General features: G+C 35.9%; 1 protein-coding gene across 1 annotated transcript in view; it reads right to left on the minus strand.

Moving 5' to 3' along the window:
* Thsd7b (thrombospondin type 1 domain containing 7B) overlaps nt 1–26,145 on the minus strand; it is a 798,478-nt gene that overhangs the window by 420,244 nt on the left and 352,089 nt on the right. The window contains exons 7-8 of the mRNA XM_070038225.1: nt 2,196–2,387; nt 374–608 (exon numbers count right to left, since the gene is read on the minus strand). Of these exons, the coding sequence (XP_069894326.1) occupies nt 374–608; nt 2,196–2,387 (427 nt within the window). The remainder of the gene's footprint in view (nt 1–373; nt 609–2,195; nt 2,388–26,145) is intronic.

Raw genomic sequence — 26,145 nt, forward strand, 5'->3', positions numbered from 1 at the left:
TAAAACACAATCCCATAATTCAAAATTTAGAAACTACACGTGACATAGGCTTTATATGATTTAAGAAGAGCCAAAACTACTCAGGTTAGCTCAAGAAAACTCATTTGATCATCCAAACACATTTGTTGTATGGTACATAATTTACTCTTATCCATTAATTAATACACTTATAATAAACACACAGGATGATATATACCATAATTCTACTTCTCTTTGTTTAAAGCAAATGTTTCAGTCTCTGAAGGTCAAGTAACAAGAACAAAAACAAATGCATTCTTAATCTTACATGTGTCACCTACTGAATAAATATTTTTAACTAAAATATTCAGTTATGTAATGAACACATGTACTTTCAGTAATAGCTTGAACATACCTTTTGGTCATCACTTGTCCTACATGACTCTTGACACAGAAGACCTTCCGTGTCTGAATGCCCACTCCACAGGTCGCTTCTCCATTCCAGCCAATGGTGGCATTTAGGGATGTTACCAACGTGTTTTCAGAACAAGGACCCCAAGGTGATGTCTCCCAGTAGAGCTGCACACAGGAATGGTCATTGCATAAACGGTACTCTTGGAGGGCCTGACTATGAGGACATGGTTTTCCACCTGCCAAAAATTAGAATAAAACAGAAAACATAATTTCTGATGTTGTCCTTGTTCTTCTTTTTGTGTGTATTTTGTGTGCATGTGCATGTGCATACACATATGTCTGTGTGTGTTTGCCACTTTCATGGCCTATGGGACTACTGCTGCACCAAACAATTCTTCCCCTTCTCAGTTCAAATATAGAAATATTTGTCTTGTACCAGAAAATGAGGATAATATAATATACCCCTTTTTCCCAAATGACTGATATGAATTCACAAAATAGAGTATAATGTTAATTACCACCTGTGGATTACAAATCCCACATAAATATGGTTTTCTTTCACTATTATTATACCTACATAAGTAATTGAATAGCCCATAATATTGAGGTAATATTGAGGTAATATTACAAATGCTCCTTCTTCTGGGAAAGACATTGGTTTTCTCAGAGAGCCATTATAAGGTGTTTATTCTCCACCAAGAAGTGCATTCTTCTATCTGTGAAAGCCAGTAGTATCTGTTAAAGTTTGGCAGGAAGGAGCTCATCCTCAAACTCTGAAATAGCATCTGACAGTGTGCTATCTGCTGGCAGGGAAACCAGGCAGATGTGCATCCTTACACTCTTGGGTGAATCAGATAATCAAACTTCATTACTGCCTCTTCTTTCACATTTTTATATCAATGTAAAAAGGGGTGTTTTTTTCAAAAATATTGACCTTTGCCTCCTCTTCCATGCAATAATGTTTTGTTCAACAGGTCAAATGCCCAAGATTTGTAACCTTCACTTTGTTTTCTTCTTATTTTTGTTCCAATTACATATAACTGACTTTCCTCCTTCAAGAAATACAAAAGATAAGAGGGGAAGCAACTGTATTTTAAGATTATGAAAAATCTTCCTTTATCTTGACCCTGTTCCCACTTTCTTAGGATCACAGAACCCAATCTCGTTTAAGAAGCTCCTCACAGCCAGGGTCCCTACGATCTTGTTCAAATGGAGCCAAAGGCAGAGCAAGTCAGGGGAGGACATGAAAGGACGAGGTAAGTGATAGGTGCAGTGACTCCTCTCATTTGTTCTGATGTCACCATTAGCATTCCCAGTGTACTTTTACCTTCTTCAAAGCCATCTTCACAGCTTTCATGTTCTCTCCCTGCCTCTAGCATGCCAACATGACAGATCAGAAACCAGGGTCCATGGATCAGCTAGCTTGCTGATGGGGTTGGCAGTTCTTGGTTGAGAAATGATATCTCCTGTTTCCTAATTTGGAATTCTTTTTTTTACTAGACAATCCAATTATGTTTCCAATTGTCCCAGTTATCTGAATCAGTATGTGTGTGAATCAAACTTTGCTACCATCTCTATGAAATGCAATCAATAATATTCAGTTGGTTGATAAAGACCAAAAGTAAGTATGAACTAAAACAATTCATGTGAGTATGTGAACACATCACAGATAAAATAGAGGATTAAAAATGGTCATGGAAATGAAGCTGTTAATTTGGGTTCAAAAAATAGTGAAATGGCCTAAGGGTACCTTCTCAGTTATTTGTGGAACTACTAAGAATGATCATTGAACTTTTGAATCCGGAGCTTTTTCTGTTACTCACCTTCTCCTGCCAATGCCAAGATATATCTTGACCTAGTCTGTTTCCCATCTGAGTTTTTATTCGAACAAGACTGGGAACAAGATGACCACACTGTCCATTGGCTAACCACACAGTCCATTCGGCAAGGTATTTCACAAGCCATCCTTTCAGGAGGAGGAGGTACTGGGCAGAGGCTCCCTGATACATCTTCTCCTGAAATGAACCAGTTTGAGACAGAGACGGAGTAATGAGAAATCAAGGCCAGTCCAAAGAACATTTAAGTTCATTGCATGAACTTATTTCAGTTTAGCTCTAAAGACTTCACCCATTGTCTAAATCAATGAAGTACAAAGAATGATGGCTTCTGCAGCTATTTATAATGTTTATGTCAAACAACTGCCAAGACATAATTTGACATTTAAAGGTAGATTCTACTGTAAAATTCCTATTTGTTATCCTTCATGGGGAAAACATTGGTTTCTTGTGAAACAATGTAGCCATGGATGGATGGCTGGAGATAACCATGATTAGAGATAACCATGAATAATGTATTAACAACCAAGTGTAACAAGCATGAACTTTTCTTTAAAATGGAGGTCATATAGGACTGCAAACCACAAATTACACTGGACATTACAAGCCACACTACAATGAAGAATTTTGTCATTCAGCTTTTTTGTTGATATTGCTTTCATCTTTAGAAATTTAACCTTAAGGTGAATTTGTCTTCCTTGTACCTGGTAGTAAGTAATCCAAAACTAAAACTTAATGAGCCTGTGGCAGAAATTACAAAATATACTGATACAAAGTTAAAAGCTAACTGAAAGTTTGCCTTAAGACACTAGGTCCTCTTTGAACAATTTAATGAATTCGTAAACCAAAACATAAGAAATACTTAAAGATACATCAAATGTCAAGAATTATCTATTTTGCTATTGCCATGGTATGTTTTTATAAATACTATGCATAATCTTCTGATATCATATTTTGAAACAATATTTAAAAAAAATAAAATGAGGGGTATTGTTGAACAATTACCTGTTGTTAAAGGATAGTGGGATAATTGTCAACTTGCTTTTACATCCAAAAGATTACAATGAATTCTAAAAATAAATTCTTGAGATTATTTATTTGCTTTTATTACAATTCTGTCTACATAATAAGTCATTCCTTATTATTCCTCATTATTCACAACCATCTCATAAAAACAGAGAACACAAAGGATAGAGATGCCATTTATTTTAAAAAATAACAACCTAAAATGTGGGATGGAAACTATTGGAGAAAGATATTTTTGTCTGAATGACTTTAAACCTTTGGTAGTCTGTTGTGATGATCCATTTGATACAAAAATAATAATAACTGGGAGCGAGCATTTACTGAGTATCTCCTTAGTCCCAAACTCTGCACTGAGCATGTCACACTAAGGTTTAGCCTAATAGATGGCCTCATAAGAGTTTGTCTCAGCTTATAAATATGGAGTCAGAGGCTCAGAGAAGAAAACTGACTCATGGGTATAGACCAGTGTCGGGAGTCACATAAAATTCTGTGACTCCTGAACTTCCATTTTCCCTTTGGCCATGCTGTATCTAATTCCAAGGAAATGGATATTCTTCCTTTTGAGGAAGTGAAGCAAGCTGACAGTCAGCAAGACTGCCTGAAGGCAAAGATAGTGCAAGGATGGTATCTGCATACATATTTGTAAATGAGGCCAGGCTCATTGCCCTTGAGATACAAATAAAACTTTTCAAGCATATTATGAGAAGCAACAGAGATTCTAGCAGATAATCAGGCTGAAAGACTTATTCCAATCAATAATTCCCTTTTCAGTCTCAATCAGATTTCAAATTGTATCCATACTATACAGACACACCACTACCTACACACACCAAGAGAACATATAGGCAGTGACTTGCCCAATACCTGACAAAGCAAGCCAGCCCAACCTGCTCTATCACTTAGTATTTTCAAATGCTACTTGTAAATAAAAAAATAATACCCATACTTGTGATTACTGTTAGCATAATTTTTATACAAAGCTCTGTAAATAAATGACTTGCAAAGACATTTTAAGGAGATAAGAAAAATTAATAGTAACCTTATGATAAAAAAAAATGTATTTCAGGGCTAGGAAGGTGGCTCATTGGCATAGTGTTTGCCTTGCATGCATGAGGCCCTGGGTTCTATTCCTCAGCACCACATAAGCAGACAAAGCCCGAAGTGGCACTGTGGCTTAAGTAGTAGAGCACTAGCCTTGAACTGAAGAGATCAGGGCAAGCTCCCAGGTTCAGAGTTCAGGCCCCACGACCGACAAAAAAAAAAAAAAAAAAAGGCCGGGCACCGGGGTCTCACACCTGTAATCCTAGCTACTCAGGAGGCTGAGATCTGAGGATCATGGTTCGAAGCCAGCCTAGGCAGGAAAGTCCTTGAGACTCTTATCTCTACTTAACCACTAGAAAACTGGTAGTAGAGCGCTCACCTTGAGCTGAAGAGCACTGGGATAGCGCCCAAGCCCAGAGTTCAAGCCCCATGACTGACAAAAACAAAAAAAACAACACAAAAAAAACCCAAAGAGTATTTAGTGCAGGAGTTAAGAAGTCTTGTGCTAAAAATAGAAAAAAAATCAGTCTCACCACTGAAGAACTTAGAGTGTTGAAAATGTAAATAAGCATTGGAAATTTTCTGGGAGGGAAGTGGGTGTAGCATTTTTCCACAATGTTTTAATCAATGGCGATACTTAATTAATGAACATCTTCTTGAAAGAATTAGGATTTCAAAATCTGCTTGAAGCAAAGCCTATCTTTAGCTCTTGCTAGTGGTTCATGCCTGTATCATAGCTAGGAACTGAGACCTGGAGAAATGGGAATGGGAAGAAAAGTCTTGAGACTCCATCTCCAATAAACAAGTAGAATGCTGACTAGAAGCATTGCTCAAGGGGTAGAGTAATAGCCAAGCAAACATGTTAAGCAAGTACAAGAACCATACTAGGCCCAGTACATATAATGGGATAAAAGTAGACAAAGTTGTTATTTTACCTCCTATTAGAGCTCATGGTTCATGATACAAGTGAGCTATCAACACATAAAAAATAAAGCCAAGTCCAAAAGTAAATGGTAAGTTGCAAATGTGTGGTCCAGATAAAAACAGAAAACACTGTAGTAATTGGTGAAATGACTCTTGAATAATGACATGGTATCTTTCTAGAGGACCGGGAAAAGGCTGAGACAGGAGCAATCAGAAAGGGCATCTCAGGCAAGAGAAGTGACAACAAAAGGTATACTATGAGGAAAACAGAGCAATTGGAAGACAATTACTCCTGTCCTAAGAAGAAAGGAAATTCTACCATGAAAGTTATTTAACATCAAATTTGGAAAGACCTAGAAGAATACAAGTTTGGTTTTATTTGCCTTCTTAAGTTCCTAGTTGTTCCCATTTCTCATGCCCTAAATTTAGAATTCTCCCCAGTTTTCACATATTCAGAGCCCTCTGCATCCACTTCAGGAGCTCCAATATTTGCAAAATCTCAGCATTCTCATAAACTGCTATATCCTTAACTTCATGGCAGTTCAATGTCAAAACTACCACATATGTTTTGATAGTTTATCTCTTTAGGGTAATTCAGAAATGTGAGCACACAGAATAGAGTTTCCTGATGGAAGCCAAACTAACAGTCATAGCAGACTTCGATTCTCATGTGTTGTTTTGTATAAGAAATCATGCCAAAGAATAGCTACATAACACGTTCTAGTCTGTGATGTGTTCTAGATAGATATGTCTATCTAGAACCTAACCATGTATGCTCTAGAGGAGATCACTCAACTTCAGGGAACTCCATTACCTCATTGTAGTAATAACGTTCATTCTTCAGAGATGTCTTAAAAATCAAAGATTACTTACATGACACATGTACTGTCAGCTAACAAAAGGAGGACTCTCAATATGTTTAAAACTTAACATAAACTTAAAATGAAATAGTCTAAGGATATTTTTATCAAAACAATTCTGAAATTTATGGGAGAAATATGAAAAGCACTAGTGTTACCACTTATATATGGTATTTTAAATAACTGTCACCACTTGCTTTCATAGGCTCACATAAAATACAAAGCATATTTATAACTATCTATATCTTCCTATTGATATGGCTGGCTAATCGAAACCATTTATGAGCCAAAATAAAGCAGCTGAGCTTGATGAACCTTTCCTGCCTGTCTATGCTAGTATAATTATGTTCCCATTGTCTATACAGAATTTGTCACATGAGAAACACTTATGCTTTCCAGTTTTGATTTCTGGTATGGATCAATGAGAACTACTGAAATCTTAGGCCAGCACGGAAAATAAAGCAGCACATGAGACAGTAGCTTAGCCATTAAAAGTGATTATTCACAAGCTCAGATACTCTAATGCCTAATAAAAAGAGTATATTTAAGAGGAAAATTGAATTCATCATTCAAGAAGACTCTATAAAATTACTCCCAATCCTCACCAGTCTTCTTGAGATCGATAATAACATTCTTTGCTCTCTCAGAATGGAGTAGACTTGTATAAACTAATTTTGATTATAGGAATATCGGATACTACTTCAACCTTTACACTTAAGCTCTTCAAAAATAATTCAATATGATGGAATTTATATAACATAAAATTATTTAACTATTTACTTTTACTAACTTAAGTTTTTTTTGCAGTGCTGAGGTTTGAACCCAGGATGGCTTCTACACCCTTTTTGCATTCAGTTGGTTTGTTAGGAAAAGATCTTCCACTAAACTTCTACCTTCAGACTTAGTAAGATTACAGATATGCACTACCACATCAGTTCCAAATAAATCAATTTAAAGTAAACATTTCAGCAGTCTTTAGAATAACACAGATAACAGTCACCACTTCTATCTAATTACAAAATACTTTCATTACTCCAAATTAAAGTCATGTCACTTCCACCCTTCAGTCCCCAGAAACTACTAATTTACATCCCATTTTGATGAATTTATAATTCCAAATATTTCATATACATTAACTCAGCTAATTAGTGACCACAAATACATTTTGTTTATTTCACTGATATATTTTCAAAGCACATGTATATTGTAGCATGTTCAAGTACTTCATTCTATTTTATGACTGACATTCTACCAGAATTTATTTATCAGTTCACATGTTGATGGACATTCATATTGTATCATATTTTGAAGTGTTCTCAATACTGCTACTATAAACACAAATGCACTTATACTTGTCTGAGTATTTTATTTAGATCTTTTGGGTTTATACTTCAGATGACATTCCAGGATTGTATTTGTTACACAATATTGTTTGCTGAGATTCTAGGGATGAGGCCACAGAAAGTCAGATAGCCAGGTCCTGGTTAATGGGCACAATTCTACTTATTGTAATGCCTGCCTCTTCTCAGCTAAAAGCAAAGTACTCACACCTGAGAAAGATGCATGAAAATATAAGTACAATCATTTTTATTTTCTTATTTTTGTTATTGTTTATTGGTATTTTGCAGAGGATTCTTGCATGCTAGGCAAGTGACCAAACACTGAGCTACATACCCATCCTTTTGTACATTTTTTGAGACATTGTCTTGCCCACGCAAAGTTTGAGGCTGGCTTCTTACCTTAGCTATTTGGTAAGATCATAGGTATATATCCTCATACATGACTTCAATATTCTTTAAGAGTATTTTTATTCTTTTTCAAATGTATAAACTACTTAAAATATAAATTGTAGGTTTTCTGTAGCCATTAATTAAGCAACTTTTTGGACCCTTTTGCAATATGTCTTTATACTAGCTGGGCACATGCTCTACCATTTGAGTATCACCTCCAGTCACTTTCACACTGGTTATTTTTAAGTAGGGCTTCTCTTTAGGTGTGTGGAGCAGCCTGGGCACCATCTAGAGATTGTTCTTCCTTTACAGCTGGGATACAGGTGCACACCACTCTGAATAGCCATTGGATGAGATGGCTTCTCACAAAATTCTTAGTAATGGATTGTACTTGATCTATAATCCCTGTATCTACTCTCACACAAAGATAGGATTACAGACTTGAGTTATCACTCTTATCTTCAAGCCACTATTTTAAATTGAACACACATTCAGAATGAGATCAGAATGCCTACATCAGATGAATTTAATCCTTACATAAGCTCTATCCAATACCAGGTGACATTGTTTATTTGTGACCATTAAGGAACTGGAGCATAATATTATGGGCTTCCTTTTCCTTTTGAATAAATATTCTAGTCTATAATTTTTAGATGCTGACCCTAGGCTATAAATATCCCTAAAATAAAAGCAAAAACAGTGAAGATTTGAACACAAAGAAGAATAGATGCAGGAATACACAAATCTACAGTAAAAGCAGGTCTGAAAGCACAGAACAATAATCCTCATGGGCAAGAGGATTACAAGTTCCAGAACAGTGAGATCCTGTCTAGAAACAAAATAAAACAAGATAAGTAAGCATGAAAAAGCCCAGGTCAGCAGTAGGATTTGAAAAGTAGACTAGCATTGCATTATTATATAAATTTCAAACTACCTTAACTCTTCCAAAAATAATGCACTTTTGATACATTATTGATATTTCATCTTGTGTACTATTATCCTATCAAAAATAATGAAAGTTATCAAAGATATTCTTCATGTCATAAAATTTTATATCCTATTTAAATCTCAGAAAAGAATGATTAAATACTTGCCAACAGCTGAGTAAGGTATCACCAGACAGAAGAGAAGAAATTCAGCAGAATCCACATGAGTTTAATCTCATCTTTTAAATCTAAATGTTACTTCCTCAAAAACAAGTTGCTGCTGGAAAGCTGTGGACTGTGATTCTAATCAACTAAGGAAATGTTTGCATTTCAGTCCAATAAAATATGGGACAAAGCTAAGGGCAAAAACAAAATCCTATTTGCAACATCCTCATATTGCTAGTGATATGTTAATATTTCTTCTTGCTAATTTCAGAAAAGCTTATCTGTGTATCTTGTTTATGTACATAGGAAAAAGAATGTAGGGTTTTTTCGAATATCCATATTAGCATCATTAGTCTGACACTATTATTATACCTGAGGCACAGAAAGGCTGAGACCTTTACTCAATACTTTTTACTTATACATCTAGTAAGTGTCTGAGCTGAGATTGAAAAACAAGTCTGTGATTTTACAAGCTTTATCTTATCCGTGTGTTACATTGCCTCTTGCTTTATATCTTGAATATGTCTTTCTCATTGTATCCTTTTCATGTCAAACAATAGGGAGAGATTACACTCTGTTTGGTCACTAGTTAAATTGACATCAGAAGCAGTAAGACCAAAAGAGTGGGCATCAAAGGTTGCAGATCTGAAAGAGTGCAAAATGGAAATAAAGGGGTGATATACAATACCAAGACACAAAGGAAATTTGTAAAGAAGGAACACTTGGCCCAAATCGTACCACTGATAGTACACAAGTGACACAAACTCAGATAAAAATATAACAAAGATGCAAGGATGTTCACAGAGAGAAATACTGAAGCCTTGGCTGGCCTCCGACCACATCCTCAGATCTCAGCCTCCAGAGAAGATAGAATTACAGGCATGAGCCACCACTGTCTGGCAAATAGAATGCATCATGATTAATGTCACCACATCCATCGTTTTCCACATTCTTCCCAATCCCACCCTTTTCCCAGTTTTTCTGATTTTGTAGGCTGTAGACTGTGTATTGAGTTTTATGACTGCATTCTTCTCTCCTTCTCATCATCTACCTCCCCTCTCTTTGTTCCTACCATATAACTTTTGAATATGTTGGACTGTGAGTTAGATGTTCTAAGGAATTACACCATTTGGGTTGTCTCCTGAATTTTCCTTCCTTCTTTGCAGTCCACACAATGCATATGTACCAATATTACATATTGTCTTGGGGAATTTGTTTGTTCTCTAACTGAACTATTTTCATCAAACTGATCCATGTGAGTCTTTACACACCTTTGGAAATTACACCTGTTGATTTGCATGATCCTTGTTACAGGTCAGCATTTTTTTTCTCTAGATATTTGATACACACCTACACCTGATTCCAACTAAACTCCAGTTTCCCTTAGCAGTCAGCATTTTCACATTCCAAAGGAGATGAGATGCAAGAGTTTTGGGGTCACTCCAAGAAAGGTAAATAGCTGGAACACCGTCCCACTTTTTGCCTAAATAGATCACCATTCTGTTTTTGTTCTGCCTTTCACCAGTCTAAAAATTCCACGTACATCTTCCTTAGCACAATACTCCTGATACAGACTATGAAGAAATCTATGGACCCACATGTCCACATGTGGACACTCACCTCCATATGTCCCTATGCTCTGATGATTCTGTCTTCTGGTCAAGAAACTGGCCAGTGAAGCATCCTGCTCATGCTAACATCACACATTATAAGATTTGTGGCAGAGCTGCGCAGTACCTGCAAAGAACTACTTGAAATCTGATCAAGATTTTTCTCCTTATTCCTCTCCTATACATCAATGTCTGCTATTCAAGCATATTGTCTATGGGACAAGATTCAAGATTCTATTTTGTGTCACTGAATTTCTATTTTATTCAAAGTACAATACTCAAACTTTTCTTTTTTATGTAAAATTTGTTATTATATTTTTGTATGCTTTTTATTGTAAATATGTGTGCAGAGGGGTTACAGTTACATGTACAAGGTAATGAGTACACTTCCTGTTGACGATTGTTGCTTCCTCCTTTGTTTTCCCCCTACCATCCCTTCCACCCCACCTCCAAAACTACACCCCCCCACAAAGTTCGTTTTCAGCATAGTGTTTTGTACATCTTATCATTACAATGGGTCAAATGGTATCCTTATTTAAGATTTTTTTAGTGGATACCTCAAAAACAAACAAAGAAAAATGGTCTTGTTGAAAGACACAGAAGAGAACCACACACTCATATTTCTCAAAATACAATTCCAATGACCCCATTTCTTTGATGAGCATCGATGCAAATTTCTCAACAAAATTTTGGCCAATCGACTTCAAAAAACTCATCAAAAAATCATGCACCACCATCAAACAGGATTCATTTCAGAGATGCAAAGCTGGTTCAATATGTGCAAATCAATTAATATAAATCATTACATCAACAAGAGCAAGGATAAGAACCACATGGTTATCACAATAGATGCAGAAAAAGCATTTCACAAGATCCAACACCCCTTTATGATGAAAGCTCTGGAAAAACAAGGAATCCATGGAACATTCCTCAATATAATAAAGTCTGTGTATGAAAAACCTACAGCCAGCATTATACTTAATGGCAAAAAGCTAAAGCTATTTCCTCTAAACTCAGAAATGAGATAAGAATGTCCACTGTCTCCACTTCTCTTCAATTTAGTATTAGAATGTCTAGCTACAGCAATAAGACAAGATGCAAACATAAATGGGATCCAAATAGGGAAAGATAAAGTAAAATTCTCCCTCTTTGCAGATGGCATGATCTTGTATTTAAAGAACTCCATGGACTCCACTCCCACGACAATCGAGCTGATTCAAAACTTTGATAAAGTAGCAGGGTATAAAATTAACCCTCAAACATCAATGACTGTATGCCAATAATGAGAAGAGTGTGGCTGAAATCAGGAAAGCAACTCCTTCTGCAATATACCCACAAAAAATAAAATACCAAGGAGTTAACTAAAGAAGTGAAGGACCTCTAGGATGAAAACTTTAAAAACCTCAAAAAAGAAGTAAAAGCAGAACTAAGGAAGTAGAAAAATAACCCATGCTCCTGAATTGGAAGGATTAACATAGTGAAAATGGCAATACTGCCAAAGGCTATCTACAAATTCAATGCAATACCCATCATCTCAACCTCATTCTTCAGTGAAATAGAAGCAGCAACCCAAAAATTCATATAGAACAATAAAGACTCAAATAGAAAACAACTCTTAGCAGAAACAACAGTGCTGGAGGAATATCAATACCGAATTTCAAACTCTACTACAAAGCCATATTAATCAAAACTCCTTGGTACTGGCACAAGAACAGACCTGAGAACTAATGGAATAGAACCAAAGACCCAGAAATGAACCCACAGAACTTTAGCTACCCAATCTTTAATAAGGGAGCTAAAAAAATAGTAAATGGTGCTGGAAAAATAAGTTAAACACCTGTAGAAAACTACAACTACAACTAAAACTAAAGCTAGATCCTAAAGTCGTATCACCCTTACCAGAATTAACTCCAAGTGGATCAAAGACATCATGAAAACATTACAAGAAGGAATAGGAGAAACTGTAGGACTCCCTGGCACAGGCTGAGTATGTTTTGCTATTTATTTATTTAATTATTTATTTATTTTTAATTGTGAAAATACCATACAGAAGGGTTACAATTTCATGAGCAAAGTAATGAGTACATTTCTTATCAAGCAATGTTGCCTCCTTCTTTGTTTCCCCTTCCCATCCCTTCCCATACCCCCATCCACTACCCACCTCACACCCGCGCCAAAGTTATAAAGTTTGTTTTTTGACATAAAGTCTTGTATATCTCATTGTTGCAATGGGTCCACCTGTATCCCTATTTAAACAATTTGTTTTTCTCTTCCCCTCCACAAATTATACCAACATCAAATACAGTGAAAACAGGGGTTATACTGTGGAGGAGGGATATACAAAGCAACAAAGAAATCATCTTATAAATATGTTAGAAACAATAGCAACAAATAAAAAAACATTTGAGTCCTTATCTTGGGGTTCATTTCACCTAACATCAACTTATCTGACTGATTCTGCTTGTCTCAGACATATACTAGTTATTGCAAGTAAGGGAAACGACAGGACCTATGTTTCTTTGGGCCAGACTTACTTAACTTAATATAATTTTTTCCAACTCTTTCCATTTCCTAACAAACGGGACAATGTCATTCTTTCTGAAGGAGGCATAGAATTCCATTGTGTATTTATACCACATTTTCTTGATCCATTCATCTACTGAGGGGCATCTGGGTTGGTTTCATATCTTAGCTATGGTAAATAATCCTGCAACAAACATAGTTGTGCTGGTAGCTTTAGTATGGTCTTGTTTGTGATCATTTGGGTAAATGCCCAAAAGTGGGATTGCTGGTTCATAGGGGAGCTCTATGTGGAGTCTTTTGAGGAATCTCCATACTACTTTCCAAAGTGTTTGAACAAGTTTACACTCCCACCAACAATGCAGTAATGTTCCCTTCTGTCCACATCCCCTCCAGCATCTGTTGTTGTTAGAGTTCTTGATTTTTGCCATTCTAAGTGGAGTGAGGTGGAATCTCAATGTTGTTTTGATTTGCATTTCTTTAATGGCTAGAGAGGTTGAGCATTTCTTTGTGTGTGTATTGGCCATCCTTCTTTCCTATTCAGAGAAGTTTCTCTTTAAGTCTTTAGCCAATTATTCATTGGGCTGTTGTTTCTTTGAGGATTTGTTGTTGGGGGATTTAATTTTTTGAGTTCCAGGTATATTTTAGAAATGAGACCCTTGTCAATTGTATGGCTAGTAAAGATCTCCCAATCCGTGGGTTTTGGGTTTCTATTGATCTTGCTGTCTATGTCCTTTGCCATAGAAGCTCTGCAATTTCATGCAATCCCATTTGTCCAACCTTTCTTTGATTTGTTGTGTCTCTGGGTCTCTTTTAAGAAAATTTCAGTGTGTGCCAAGGAGACCTAGGATTTCTCCTATTCCATCTGGTAATGTTTGCAGAGTGTCTGCTTTGAGTCCAAGGTCTTTGATCCATTTGGAGTTGATTCTGGTGCAGGGTGATATATAAGGATCTAGCTTTAATTTTCTACAAGTGATTAACCAATTTTGCCAGCACCATTTACTGAAGAAGCTGTCTTTCTTTCATTCTGTTTTTTAGCTTCCTTATCATAGATTAGATGGTTATAGGTCTGTGATTTCATTTCTGGGTTTTCCATTCTATTCCATTGGTCCTGAAGTCTGTTTTTGTGCCAGAACCAAGCTCTTTTGATTACTGTTGTCCCAAAAAAATTTTAATAAAGACCCAGAAACACAACAAATCATTGAAATGTTGGACAAATGGGACTGCATGAAATTGCAGAGCTTCTGCATGCCAAAGGACATAGCAAGCAAGTTCAATAGAAAGCCCATGGACTGGGAAAAGATATTCACTAGCCATATAACATACAAAGGTCTCATATCTAAAATATACTTGGAACTCAAAAAATTAAATGCCCCAACAACAAATCCTCAAAGAAACAACTGCCCAATAAATAAATGGGCTAAAGACTTAAAGAGAAACTTCTCTGAAGAGGAAATAAGAATGGTCAATAGACAAGAAATGCTCAACCTCTCTAGCCATAAAAGAAATTTAAATCAAAACAACACTGATATTCCACCTCACCTCAGTTAGAATGGCTAAAATCAAGAAATCCAATAACAACAGATGGTGTAGGGGATGTGGCCAAAAGGGAACCCTACTGCAATGTTGGTGGGAGTGTAAACTTGTTCAACTGCTCTGTAAAGCAGTATGGAGGTTCCTCAAAAGACTCCACATAGAGCTCCTTTGTGGCCCAGCAATCCCACTTTTGGGCATTTACCCAAATGATCATAAACAAGGGTACACTAAAGCTACCAGCACAACTATGTTTACCACAGCATCATTATTCACCATAGCTAAGATATGGAACCAAACCAGATGCCCCTCAATAGATGAATGAATCAAATAAATGTGATATATATATATATATTCAAATAATATACATATATATTTAAGAATTCTATGCCTCCATCAAAAAAAAATAATACCCCATTTATTAGGAAATGGAAAAACTTGCAAAAATTATATTAAGTGAAGACAGGCCCAAAGAAACATAGGTCCTGTGGTTTCCCTTATTTGCAGTAAATAGTATATGTCTAGGACAAGCAGAAAAAGTCAAAAGCTATGTATACATGACTATGTACATAGCTAAATGAAGGTTATACTAAGTGAAATGGACCCCAAGTTTGGCACACAAGAGGTTTTATCTTTCTTGGTGTTGTTTTTAATTTGTGATTTTTTTTGTTTCTTTTGTATGTTCTTTCCCCATGGTACAACCCCTGCTTTCACTGTATTTGATTCTGGTGCCCTGAATCTTGAATATGAAGTTTTCTAATTTGGGGAGGGGAAAGGAAATAACAAAATGCTGAAATAGGATACAGGTTGACCCATTGTAACAATGAGATGTAAAAGACACTATGTTGAAAAGGATCTTTACAGCTTTGGGGTGGGGGAGGGAAAAGTTGGAGAGGTAGGGAGGAGAGGGATGTTAGGGGAAAAACAAGGGAGGGGGTAATAATGCTCAATAGGAAATGTACTCATGACCTTACTCATGTAACTATCCCCTCTGTACAGTATCTTTAAAATAACAATATGTATTTAATTAAGAAAAAGAATCTCAATGACACTTGCTTAAGGTCAAAACAAATTACCATAGAGTTTTTTACAGAAAAAAATGCATACGAAAAATGATGAGGATGAGGAGGAGGAGGAGAAGGAGGAGGATGATGATTTTGGAATAAATAATTCTGTAAGTGCCAGTGCTAGTGACTCATGCTTGTAATCCTAGCTACTAAGGAAGCTGACATCTGAGAACCCCGTTTTCATTGTATTTGATGTTGGTGTTCTGCATCTTGTATATACAATTCTCTAATTTGTGGAGGGGAAGGTAAAAAACAAAATGCTTAACTAGGGATTCAGGTTGACCCATTGTAACAATGAAATGTACAAAACAGTGTGTTGAAAAGGAACTTTACAACTTAGGTAGGGAGAGGTCAAAGGGGAGGGGGTAGTGTAATTGTGGACTTGGGAGGGAAGGGATGGTAGGAGAAAAACAAAGGAGGAGGCAACAATGCTTGATAGGAAATGTACTCATTACCTTGCTCATGTAACTCTAACCCCTCTGTACAATATTTTTACAATAAAAATTTATATAAAAAAGAACCACCAGGAAAGTATGTGAGAGTCTTATTTCCAGTTAACCACCAAAAAATTGGAAGTGTCGCTGTGGCTAAAAGTGGAAGAGTACTATCCTTGATCAAAATACCTCAGGGCCAGCTCCCACACCTGGTGTTCAAGACCCATGACTGACAGAAAAATTATAAATATATATACAGATGTATGTATACATATAATATGTATATATACATTATATATACATGTAATATATATATATAATATACTACTTGGAAATGGAAATCTATAACCAAGAAACTGTGTAATATACTATCCATAGTCTTTGATGAATGGTTTTGATGTCTGGATCTCAGATATCCTTGACAGTTACCAAAATATGACCTTGGAAAATTGTTTCTTCATGCTCCAAATGTGTTGAGTAAGTAGGAGGGAGGAACAGTACTGTCATCCCTGAGTAAATTACTGGGTCTGGTGATGGATTAAAGAAGTTAATGTAAAATAATACGTGGGAAATTGCAAAGCACCATTTATGTATAATGTGGCGTTTTGTTATTAGTGAAGATGAGAGTATAGGACAGTCCGAATAGAAAATGATTTGAGCTGAAAATATTCTCTCTCTTTTCCATCCCAATTATCTTAGGTGGAACAGTAGAAGGGGAATTGAAATGATTATGAAATCAGAATCAATATTATTCATTTATTGTTCGAGCTAGCTAGCTCTCTAGCTGTGCAGAAACAATTTCAACCAACTGGAATAGAAATATACCTGTCAAGACTACTCCAAGTTATCTGGAAGTTTCTTAAATGTTGGAAAATCAGTACTTTAACATATACTAGGTAAAATAACACAATAATTATTTCTCTCTAATTAACCATACACAGGGAATGCATCAAAATTTATTTAACTACCTCACTGTAATTGGACAATTAATATGTTTTCATTTTTTGTGATATACAACAATGCAACAAGCCTTCTTGACCATATAATTAATTTTCTAAAACTAAATATCTACAAATGGAAAACAAAATCGGGGAACATGAACTTCTTTTTGTTGTAGGGAAAATGTTGCAAATTTGCTTTGGGGCCACATATTATTCATCATCACCCATAGGTTTTTAATGATAACACAGGTAAAATTCACTTTTTGTGTTGTCTAGTTCTGTGATTTTTTTTTTTTTGGCAAATGCACAGACTTGCTCAGATCACCGTCATCATGGAACATGGTAATTCTATCAATATATCAAAAAATGTCCTCCCAAACAAGGCAATACTAAACCTACCAGCACAACTATGTTTATCGCAGCATTATTTACCATAGCTAAGATATGGAACCAACCCAGATGCCCCTCAGTAGATGAATGGATCAAGAAAATGTGGTACATATACACAATGGAATTCTATGCCTTCATCAGAAAGAATGACATTGCCCCATTTGTTAGGAAATGGAAAGACTTGGGAAAAAATCATATTAAATGAAGTAAGCCATGCCCAAAGAAACATAGGTACTGTGGTTTCCCTTATTTGCAATAAATAGTATATGTCTAGGACAAGCAGAAAAGGTCAAAAGCTATATGGCCATATAAGACGATGCTAAGTGAAATGAACCCCAAGTTTGGGATACAAGAGGTTTTATCTTTCTTGGTATTGTTTTTAATATGTGATTTTTTTTGTTTCTTTTGTATGTTCTTCCCCCATGGTATAACCCCTGTTTTCAATGTATTTGATTATGTTGCCCTGAACCTATTTTGGGGGGGTTCCGGTTGTGGGGCCTGAACTCTGAGCCTGAACGCTGTCCCTCAGCTCTTCAGCTCAAGGCTAGTGCTCTACCATTTGAGCCACAGTGCCACTTCCAGATTTTTTTCTTTTTGCTTATGTGGTGCTGAGGAATCGAACCCAGGGCCTCATGCATACAAGGCAAGTGCTCTACCACTGAGCCACCTTCCCAGCCCATGGTGCCCTCAATCTTGTATAGACATTTTTCTAATTTGGGGAGGGGAAGGGAAATAATAAAATGCTAAAATAGGATACAGGTTGGTCCATTGTAACAATGAGATGTACAGGACACTATGCTGAAAAGGAACTTTACAGCTTGGTGGGAGAGGGAGAAGTTGGGGAGGTGAGGAGGGAAGGGTTGGTAGGGAGGGGGTAACAATGCTTCATAGGAAGCATACTCAGTACTTTACTCATGTAACTGTAACCCTTTTGTACAGTACCTTTACATAAAAATATATATTATAAATGTCCTCCCATTGTTTCCTTTACAGTTAGTTCTTTCCCAGTTATTAACCCTTGGCAATCATCAATTTGTTTTCTGAACCTTTAGTTTATTTTTTCCCACAAATGTCATATAAATAAAATTATACAGTCAGTATCCTTCAGGTTTTACTTTTTTCACTTAGCCAAGTGCATATGGCATTCATCCATACTGCTGTGTCTATCAATATCACATTCATTTTGTTGCTGCGTAGGATTGCTTTATGTGGATGTAGCATATTTTGTTTATTCATTTCTCAGCTAAAGGACATTTGGGATTTTTCCAGGTTTTGTGATTATGAACAAAGCAGTTAAACAAGTTTTTGTGTGAACATAATTTTTTTCTGTTGGGTAAACAATAAGAGGGGGGGAATGTGGAGTCATGTGGCAAGTGTTGAGTATGTTGCAAAGAAGCTGGGGTATATTGCCTTCCTGTGGGCAGCTGTGCTGAATTCCACTATTCTGTGCCCATACTGACACTTGGCATGAGCAGCTATTTTTAGCTGTATTTCTGGAACCAAAGATATATAATATGTGTATAATTATAGCATAATTATATATGTATATGTTGTCTTTGTATATTTGTATATGTATGTGTTGATAATATACTGTAATTTTAGTTGTTTTCCTAATGACTAATGATGTTAATCATGTGTTTGCCAGTTGAATTATCTTCTCTAGTGAAAGGTCTTTTCAAATCTGATTCATTTTTAAATTCTTTTTTTCTTTCTCTTGTTGAATTGTAGAAGGTTTTTTATTCTGTGTAGAAATTCTTGGTCAGGTACCTGGTTTACAAATGCATTATTTTTTATAGTTTTATTGTAAAGATACTGAACAGAGGATTTATAGTTACACAAGTAAGTTAATGAGCATTGTTAGCCCCTCCTTTGTTTTTTCCTGACCATCCATTCCCTTCCCACCTCCCTAATTCCTTCCTCCCTTGCCCAAGTTCTAAAGTTCCTTTTCAACATAGTATCTGTACATCTCATTGTTACAATGTGTCAGCCTATATCCTTGTTTTAGCATTTTGTTATTTCCCTTCCTACAAATGCATTCTTACAGTATGATTTTTATTTTCATTTTCTTAATACTTCATTTTCTTAAAAAATTGTGAAATCTAATTTTCAATTTTTTGCTTCCTTTTAGAGGTTATATTTTAGTAGGAGTTATTTTAAGATTCAGAATGGTCTGAAGAAAGTATATATGTGAATAAAAAAGAGCCAAAAATACATGTAACAAACAACTTAGATTTTGATACTTTTAGATTAAGTGGGTTCTGTAATCAGTATGTATTAGCATATAACAACAACACTAATCTTTCATGTTTGATGCTACAAGCATTTTACATTAGTCGTCACTAATTTAACAACCATCATCCCATAAATTCCCATCCTTCGATGATATAATGGAAATTCCTATCAGCTATAACAACATCCATGCCATATCTATGTAATACAATGTAAAATCTATGAAGAGATAAGGTATCTCTCACAACATTATATCAAACATATGGTGTAATGTCAGACATAGAGCAGATCTCAGCAAATTCTGGCTGAGGGAAAAACTGAAAAGTAAAAGTAAAGATTAGTCTCTTTCAGGTACAAGGTATTTTATGCTTCCATAGCATGGTACTCACATCAACCCCAATATTGACAGGCACTACAGCATAATGGACTCTGGAATCGACTGTCTGAATAAAAGTTCTGCCTCTGCAACTTAGTCGATTATACCCTTTACCTTCTCTGTCCTCAACTGTACAGTGAAGACTACTATTGCCTAAGGTGACTGATGACAAGAGTAAGTAGTGCATAGCACTCTCACTCCAAAGTCACTATAAGAATGCAATCAGTTGATAAAGGTAAAATCCCAAGAGGGATCATGTTGCAGCCTAATAATATAATAATTTTAAATATATGCTTTTGGGAGTTACACATTAAAAATTATATTTTCATGCTAATAAACTTGTAAGCTCAGACATGTGGGACACTTAGCTTTGACTGAAATACCCCCTCCAAAAAAAGCAACATGTGGTTGGTGGCATTAGTTGAACTCAGGGCCTCACACTTGCTTGCTTGGTTTGTTTGCACATCTGTTGCTTTACTAATAATCTATGCCTCCAGCATGCTTTTTGCATGGTGTTTTATAAATGGAATCTCATAGACCTTTCTATGAGGTTAATCTCAAACTGAGAACCTTTTTTGGATCTCAGCCTCCTAAGTAGCTAAGATTGCAGGTATGATACACTGGCCCCAAGCTCAAGATAAATTTACTTTTTATTGAGTCAGTTTTTGTTTGAAATCACATTCCAGGTACTGTAGTAAATATGGTATTTCCTGTTCTTGTCTTGAGCTCTTTCATATTTCAGAATCTATGAAGAATATGTGTAGTTTACCATCACCTATAAATTTGTGTATGGGGATGAAAGCCACAAAAATAGAGCATGTTAATGCAGGGAAACTTCTTTGATTGTAGTAATCTTGCAGGATAACTACAGTGTTTCATGTCCCCCCCCCTTTTTTTTTATAAAGGTGATGATGCTATTCTCATTCTGGATTCCTTGTTTACTGAAGTGTTCCTGTTCCATTCTTTTTACAGCATAAACTGGGGTCTAATGACTAGATTTGTACTATATTGAAGAAGTTAAATAAAATAATAAACCACTCCACTACATGGAAGGTTTGGAGTGGCTATTAAATAGAGAAAAAAATTATGCTATAGAAGTTCTCTCCAAAGTGCTAGAATCTAATTAACACTCTAAGATAACATTTGCATATCACTTTTCCAAATTGTTTTATAAACTTACTATAGAAATTTCTCACCAAAATGATGGAACCTAATTAACACCCTAAAATAACAATTGCATACCACTTTTCCAAATTGTTTTGTAAACTACTTCAGATATGGAATTGCAATACCATAGAACAGTAAGCATATTAAACTTACAGGCAAAGTATGGCTCATTATCCATCAGAACTTGAGATCTGAATAGAAAACTGATAGCGTTTAAAAGCTTAATTCAGTCATTACTGAAACTGGACAAATGTGAAAAATAAAATCACCAAATGGAAAGTAGGCAGATAATCATTAGAAAAAAATAGAATGGTAAGAGAATAAACACTGAAAACAAAATTCTGAAATGCTTTTACAAACCAGAATCAGTTGAAAATTTGTATTATCTAGATTCTCTAAGATTATCTAGATTCTCTAAGATCCAAGAATGTCCAGATGACTGTAATTATGTGTGCAGTACACCTTACTAGTATAGTCTTAAATTTGATACTGCAGCTTTCCTTTCCTATTAAAAGAATTTTCATCTATAATAAATTTTATCTGCCTTCCTCCCTCACTGGACTATTAGACATGACAATAACTCATGTTACTGATGTTGCATTGTAGATCCAGATGTTGTATGGTAGACCTGGTTGAGACAATAGAGAAGCCACTGCTTAAAATGCCAAATTTGGAATCTTTATTGGCGCTCTAGTGGGCGAAAGGGGGACGCAATATCTTACTCTCATTATTTTCTTTTCAATCAGAAGTAACCTATAAAAATCAGCAGGCTGCCGGGTGCCTGTATTCCTAGCTACTTAGAAGGCTGAGATCTAGCCGGGCGCTGGTGGCTCACGCCTGTAATCCTAGCTACTCAGGAGGCTGAGATCTGAGGATCGCGGTTCAAAGCCAGCCCAGGCAGGAAAGACCGTGAGACTCCTATCTCCAATAAACCACCAGAAAACCGGAAGTGGCGTTGTAGCTCAAGTGGTAGAGCGCTCGCCTTGAGCTGAAGAGCTGAGGGACAGCACCCAGGCCCAGAGTTCAAGCCCCACGACTGACAAAAAAAAAAAAAAAAAAAAAAAAAAAGAAGGCTGAGATCTGAGGATCGCGGTTCAAAGCCAGCCCAGGCAGGAAAGTCCGTGAGAGTCTTATCGCCAATAAACCCACTAGAAAACCAGAAGTGGCGCTGTGGCTCAAGCGGTAGAGCGCTCTCCTTGAGCTGACGAGTTGAGGGAAAGTGCTCAGGCCCAGAGTTCAAGCCCCACAATCGACCAAAAAAAAAAAAAATCAGCATGCTAAATTAAGAAAAGATTGCAATACAAATAAATGTATACACAGAAGAGAAAATGTTTCTAAAGTCCAACTGTCATTTTCCATTATTGCCAAATTCTCTCCAGTGTTTCCTAACAGCTATAGTGAAATTGTATTAAAGCCCTATGCTCAAAGGAACAAAAGTTGAAGAATACAGATGTCAGAAATCTTACTGTTTTTTTTTTCCTTCTGAGTAGAGACCAAAAGGAAACACGTTCTTATTTCAAAGAATAAATATTATTCTGTTGGATATATACTTTCCTTTCATGTCAAGGCCTTAATTACATCATTAATAATTTTTAATAAGTGAAAATACTGTGCAGAGGGGTTACAGTTGCATGAGCAACATTTCTTATCAAGCCTTGTTGCCTCCTCCTTTGTTTTTCCTCTACCATCCCTTCCCTCCCATCACCACAACTACACATAATTATGTGGACATTCATTGCCTGCAAGGCTTTTTTTTTGGAAGTAAATTCAAGAACATTAGACTTTTGTTTTTTTTGGTCGGTCATGGGGCTTGAACTCTGGGTCTGGGCGCTGTTCCTCAACTCTTCAGCTCAAGGCAAGCTGTCTACCACTTGAGCTACAACGCCACTTCCGGTTTTCTGGTAGTTTCTTGGAGATAATAGTCTCAGGGTATTTCCAGCCCGGGCTGGCTTTGAACCTCAGTCTCAGATTTCAGCCTCCTGAGTAGCTAGGATTACAAGCGTGAGCCACCAGCGCCCGGTTTCATTAGACATTTTTGATCATTTAGTTTACTCTAACTGGACCACTTATTGAAAGAAATAATTTTTAGAATAGTCCTCTGCTCTACCAGCTTAGCTACCAAAGGAAGCTTTTTTGTCTTTGAAGGGGTAAGTAGGGGATAGAAAAGGTGGAACAAAGGGTGAATACATACAATGGTGGTGCTCACTAGACACTATGTGGGAAATGAAATATACAACAAGTGTCTGGACAGGAGGGAAAAACTGGGAGAGGGCAAGAGAAGAGGAGACATGCTTCAAAAAGAATTGTAATCATTAGCTGATTCATGCAACTGTAAGCCCTCTATATATCACCTCTACAATAACAACAAAAAATATAAGTAAATAATTTTATAATCCTTTCATAAATTCACTTTGCTTTATTAGGTTATTTGGATGAAAGCACTTACTTATTGAGATATAACAAATGGAAGAAAACAATTGCCAAATCATACTTAAGGTTACAGAATTATCATGTCTTTATAATGCTTGCTTGCCCCCCCAAAACAATAACTTACATCATTTTATTTCAGAATCCCCAGCCCAGAATGGTGCCTTGTATGCAATAAATGATGAATAAATGTTAACTGAAGTGAATTAAACATAATTGAGGTTAACAGATATATTACATCTAAGACAAATCTCTTAACATGGAGAGAGCAGATAAAAGTTGTGGAAAAACTAAAATATACCAACATCAATATATCTGACCAAAGTCCTATGGTGGTAAGTTATTAGCAACAACATTAGTTTTGAATCAGACAGAGATGTGATCGAATTCTAGCTTGTTCTGACTAGTTGTGGGTCTCTAGATAAGATATTTTATCTCAAATATTGTATTGCTCATATAGAGATGTGAATTATTTCTACAGCAATGGAACGATATGATGAATCAATAGAGTGATAATAAGGTAACAGGCACACAGCCAGAGCTCACTATATGTAGATAACCAAGGTGGCAATGGTGGTGATGACAACCCTTATTAATGTCTTGCGATTTCCTCCAAGTTAATTGTAAATTGAAATAATGAAATCTAGAGAAAACTATTTTCACATAGGAGAAAGTCAGAAGTAAGTCTAGAAAAGATAGGCCTAAAGAATGTATTGATGTAAAGCTTTGTAAAATGCCTTCTGATTTGTCATGATGTTTGCTTAGGCAATTGAAATTTGCCTGTCCATAATCCCAGTCCTGCTTGGGCTTCTCTCTTAGTATATATTCCCTCAGGGGTTGATGCTAAGACTAAGTGTTAGATGTCAGGAAAGCCGTACCAAAAAAAAAACAAAAACAATTTTCTTTAGGCACTTTCATTTAAGTAATGACTGAAAGTGCCAAGGCACATGCAGAAAAAATTATAGAACAGTTAAATTGCCATTCCTTACACCTCCTGGAAGATACAAGAACAAATCTGTCTACATGTGACCAACTAAGATAATATAGGTAATGCCGTCTAGGCCTCCATAAAACTATGAAAACTAGCGTGACAGTCTGTGCACGGGATCTGCTTGTTTCTGTACCTGGTCCCATGTGACTTTAGTTTGTGAATATCAGCCTAGCTCAGGAATTTGTGAAATTTGTGAAAGCTTAATCTGTACATGCAGCCAAAGCTTAGTTAACATACAAGATCTACCCTGAGCATACGAAACCCACCCCTGGACATCTGGGACCCATGGGGTACTCATTTCCAGCTAAGAAGTAATTGTTCAGTGTTTATGGCCAGATTGAGAGAGAAATTCCTAAAATATTGTGTATATAAAATTTCAGGGAAGGAAGGCATAGTAGTAGAAAAACAAAGAAGGGAGTAACAATGCTCGATAAGAAGTGTACTCATCACCTTATTCATGTAAATGTAATCCCTCTGTACAGCATCTTTACATATTTTTTTTTAATTAAGCAACATAGAAAAAGAAATCAGTCCCACTTAGTCATCTAGTGCTTTTCCTAAAATCTCAAGCCTGTCAAAAATGATTATGGTCCATTCTGTCCAACAGGTATATTGAAATAGAAGAAGACTATCTGTGCTAAATCTGCTTCAAAAATACAAAAAGCTTCAGAGTTACAGAAAGCAATATTGTTTCTCTAACTTAAACATTCTCCAATATTTTTTCACTATTCAGTTATTCTAATGGAAAGAATATCCTGACAATTGTTTTGCTTCTGGCAGAATTTTTTATTCCTATATGTATGAAGGAATAAGTAAGTAAACAGAGAAAAATATTAAAACTTTCAATGTTAATCTATATTTTAAAACACAAGCATGTCTTGACAAACTTTTGAATACAGAATGCCTGAAGTTCATAAAATAAATTTGAACCTGATTACATTACTGTTTCTAATTTATTTTTCCCTCAAAAAATTCTACTTTTGAGTTCTTATTTATTATGTGTTTTATTCAATTGAGTACCCAGGCAGAAAATACAATAAAGCTTTACTAATTTCGTAAAATATTGAAACACTGACACTGCAAATAGAATTTCGCTATCTTTATGTACTTCAGGGTCTATCTTATAGTTTAATCTAAAAACCTATTTAAGGAATGCATCAATCCTAGGCCTTATTTTTTTTAGAAAAAATTATGTTCAGTGTCTTAGGAAGAAATACTTAAAATTTAGAAATATTATTTTCAGTTGTTCAAAAGTAAAAAGAGAAATTCACAAAGAAAGTTTACCATTTAAGAAAGCAGTTTATTAATACAATATATCTTGATCAATGTCACCCATTTCAACCCTCTCACCTATCCTTCTCCTACTTACCACTTCCCTCTCTTCCCAATTGTCTATATTTTCCCCCTCCTCTCCTCTTCATTTGTCTATTCTTTCTCCTTAATGACACTGTACCCCTTTTGAATTCCCACTTCTTGGTGATATATTTGTATACATTAACATACCACCCAACTTATTTCTGTATAAGTTTATAAGTTAAATCTAGCCTCCATATATATCTTTTGTCTTTCAGGGCCTGCCTT

This window comes from Dipodomys merriami, unplaced genomic scaffold (genome assembly GCF_024711535.1).
Source record: "Dipodomys merriami isolate MVZ:Mamm:240054 unplaced genomic scaffold, mDipMer1.0.p SCAF_1, whole genome shotgun sequence".
NCBI lineage: Eukaryota > Metazoa > Chordata > Mammalia > Rodentia > Heteromyidae > Dipodomys > Dipodomys merriami.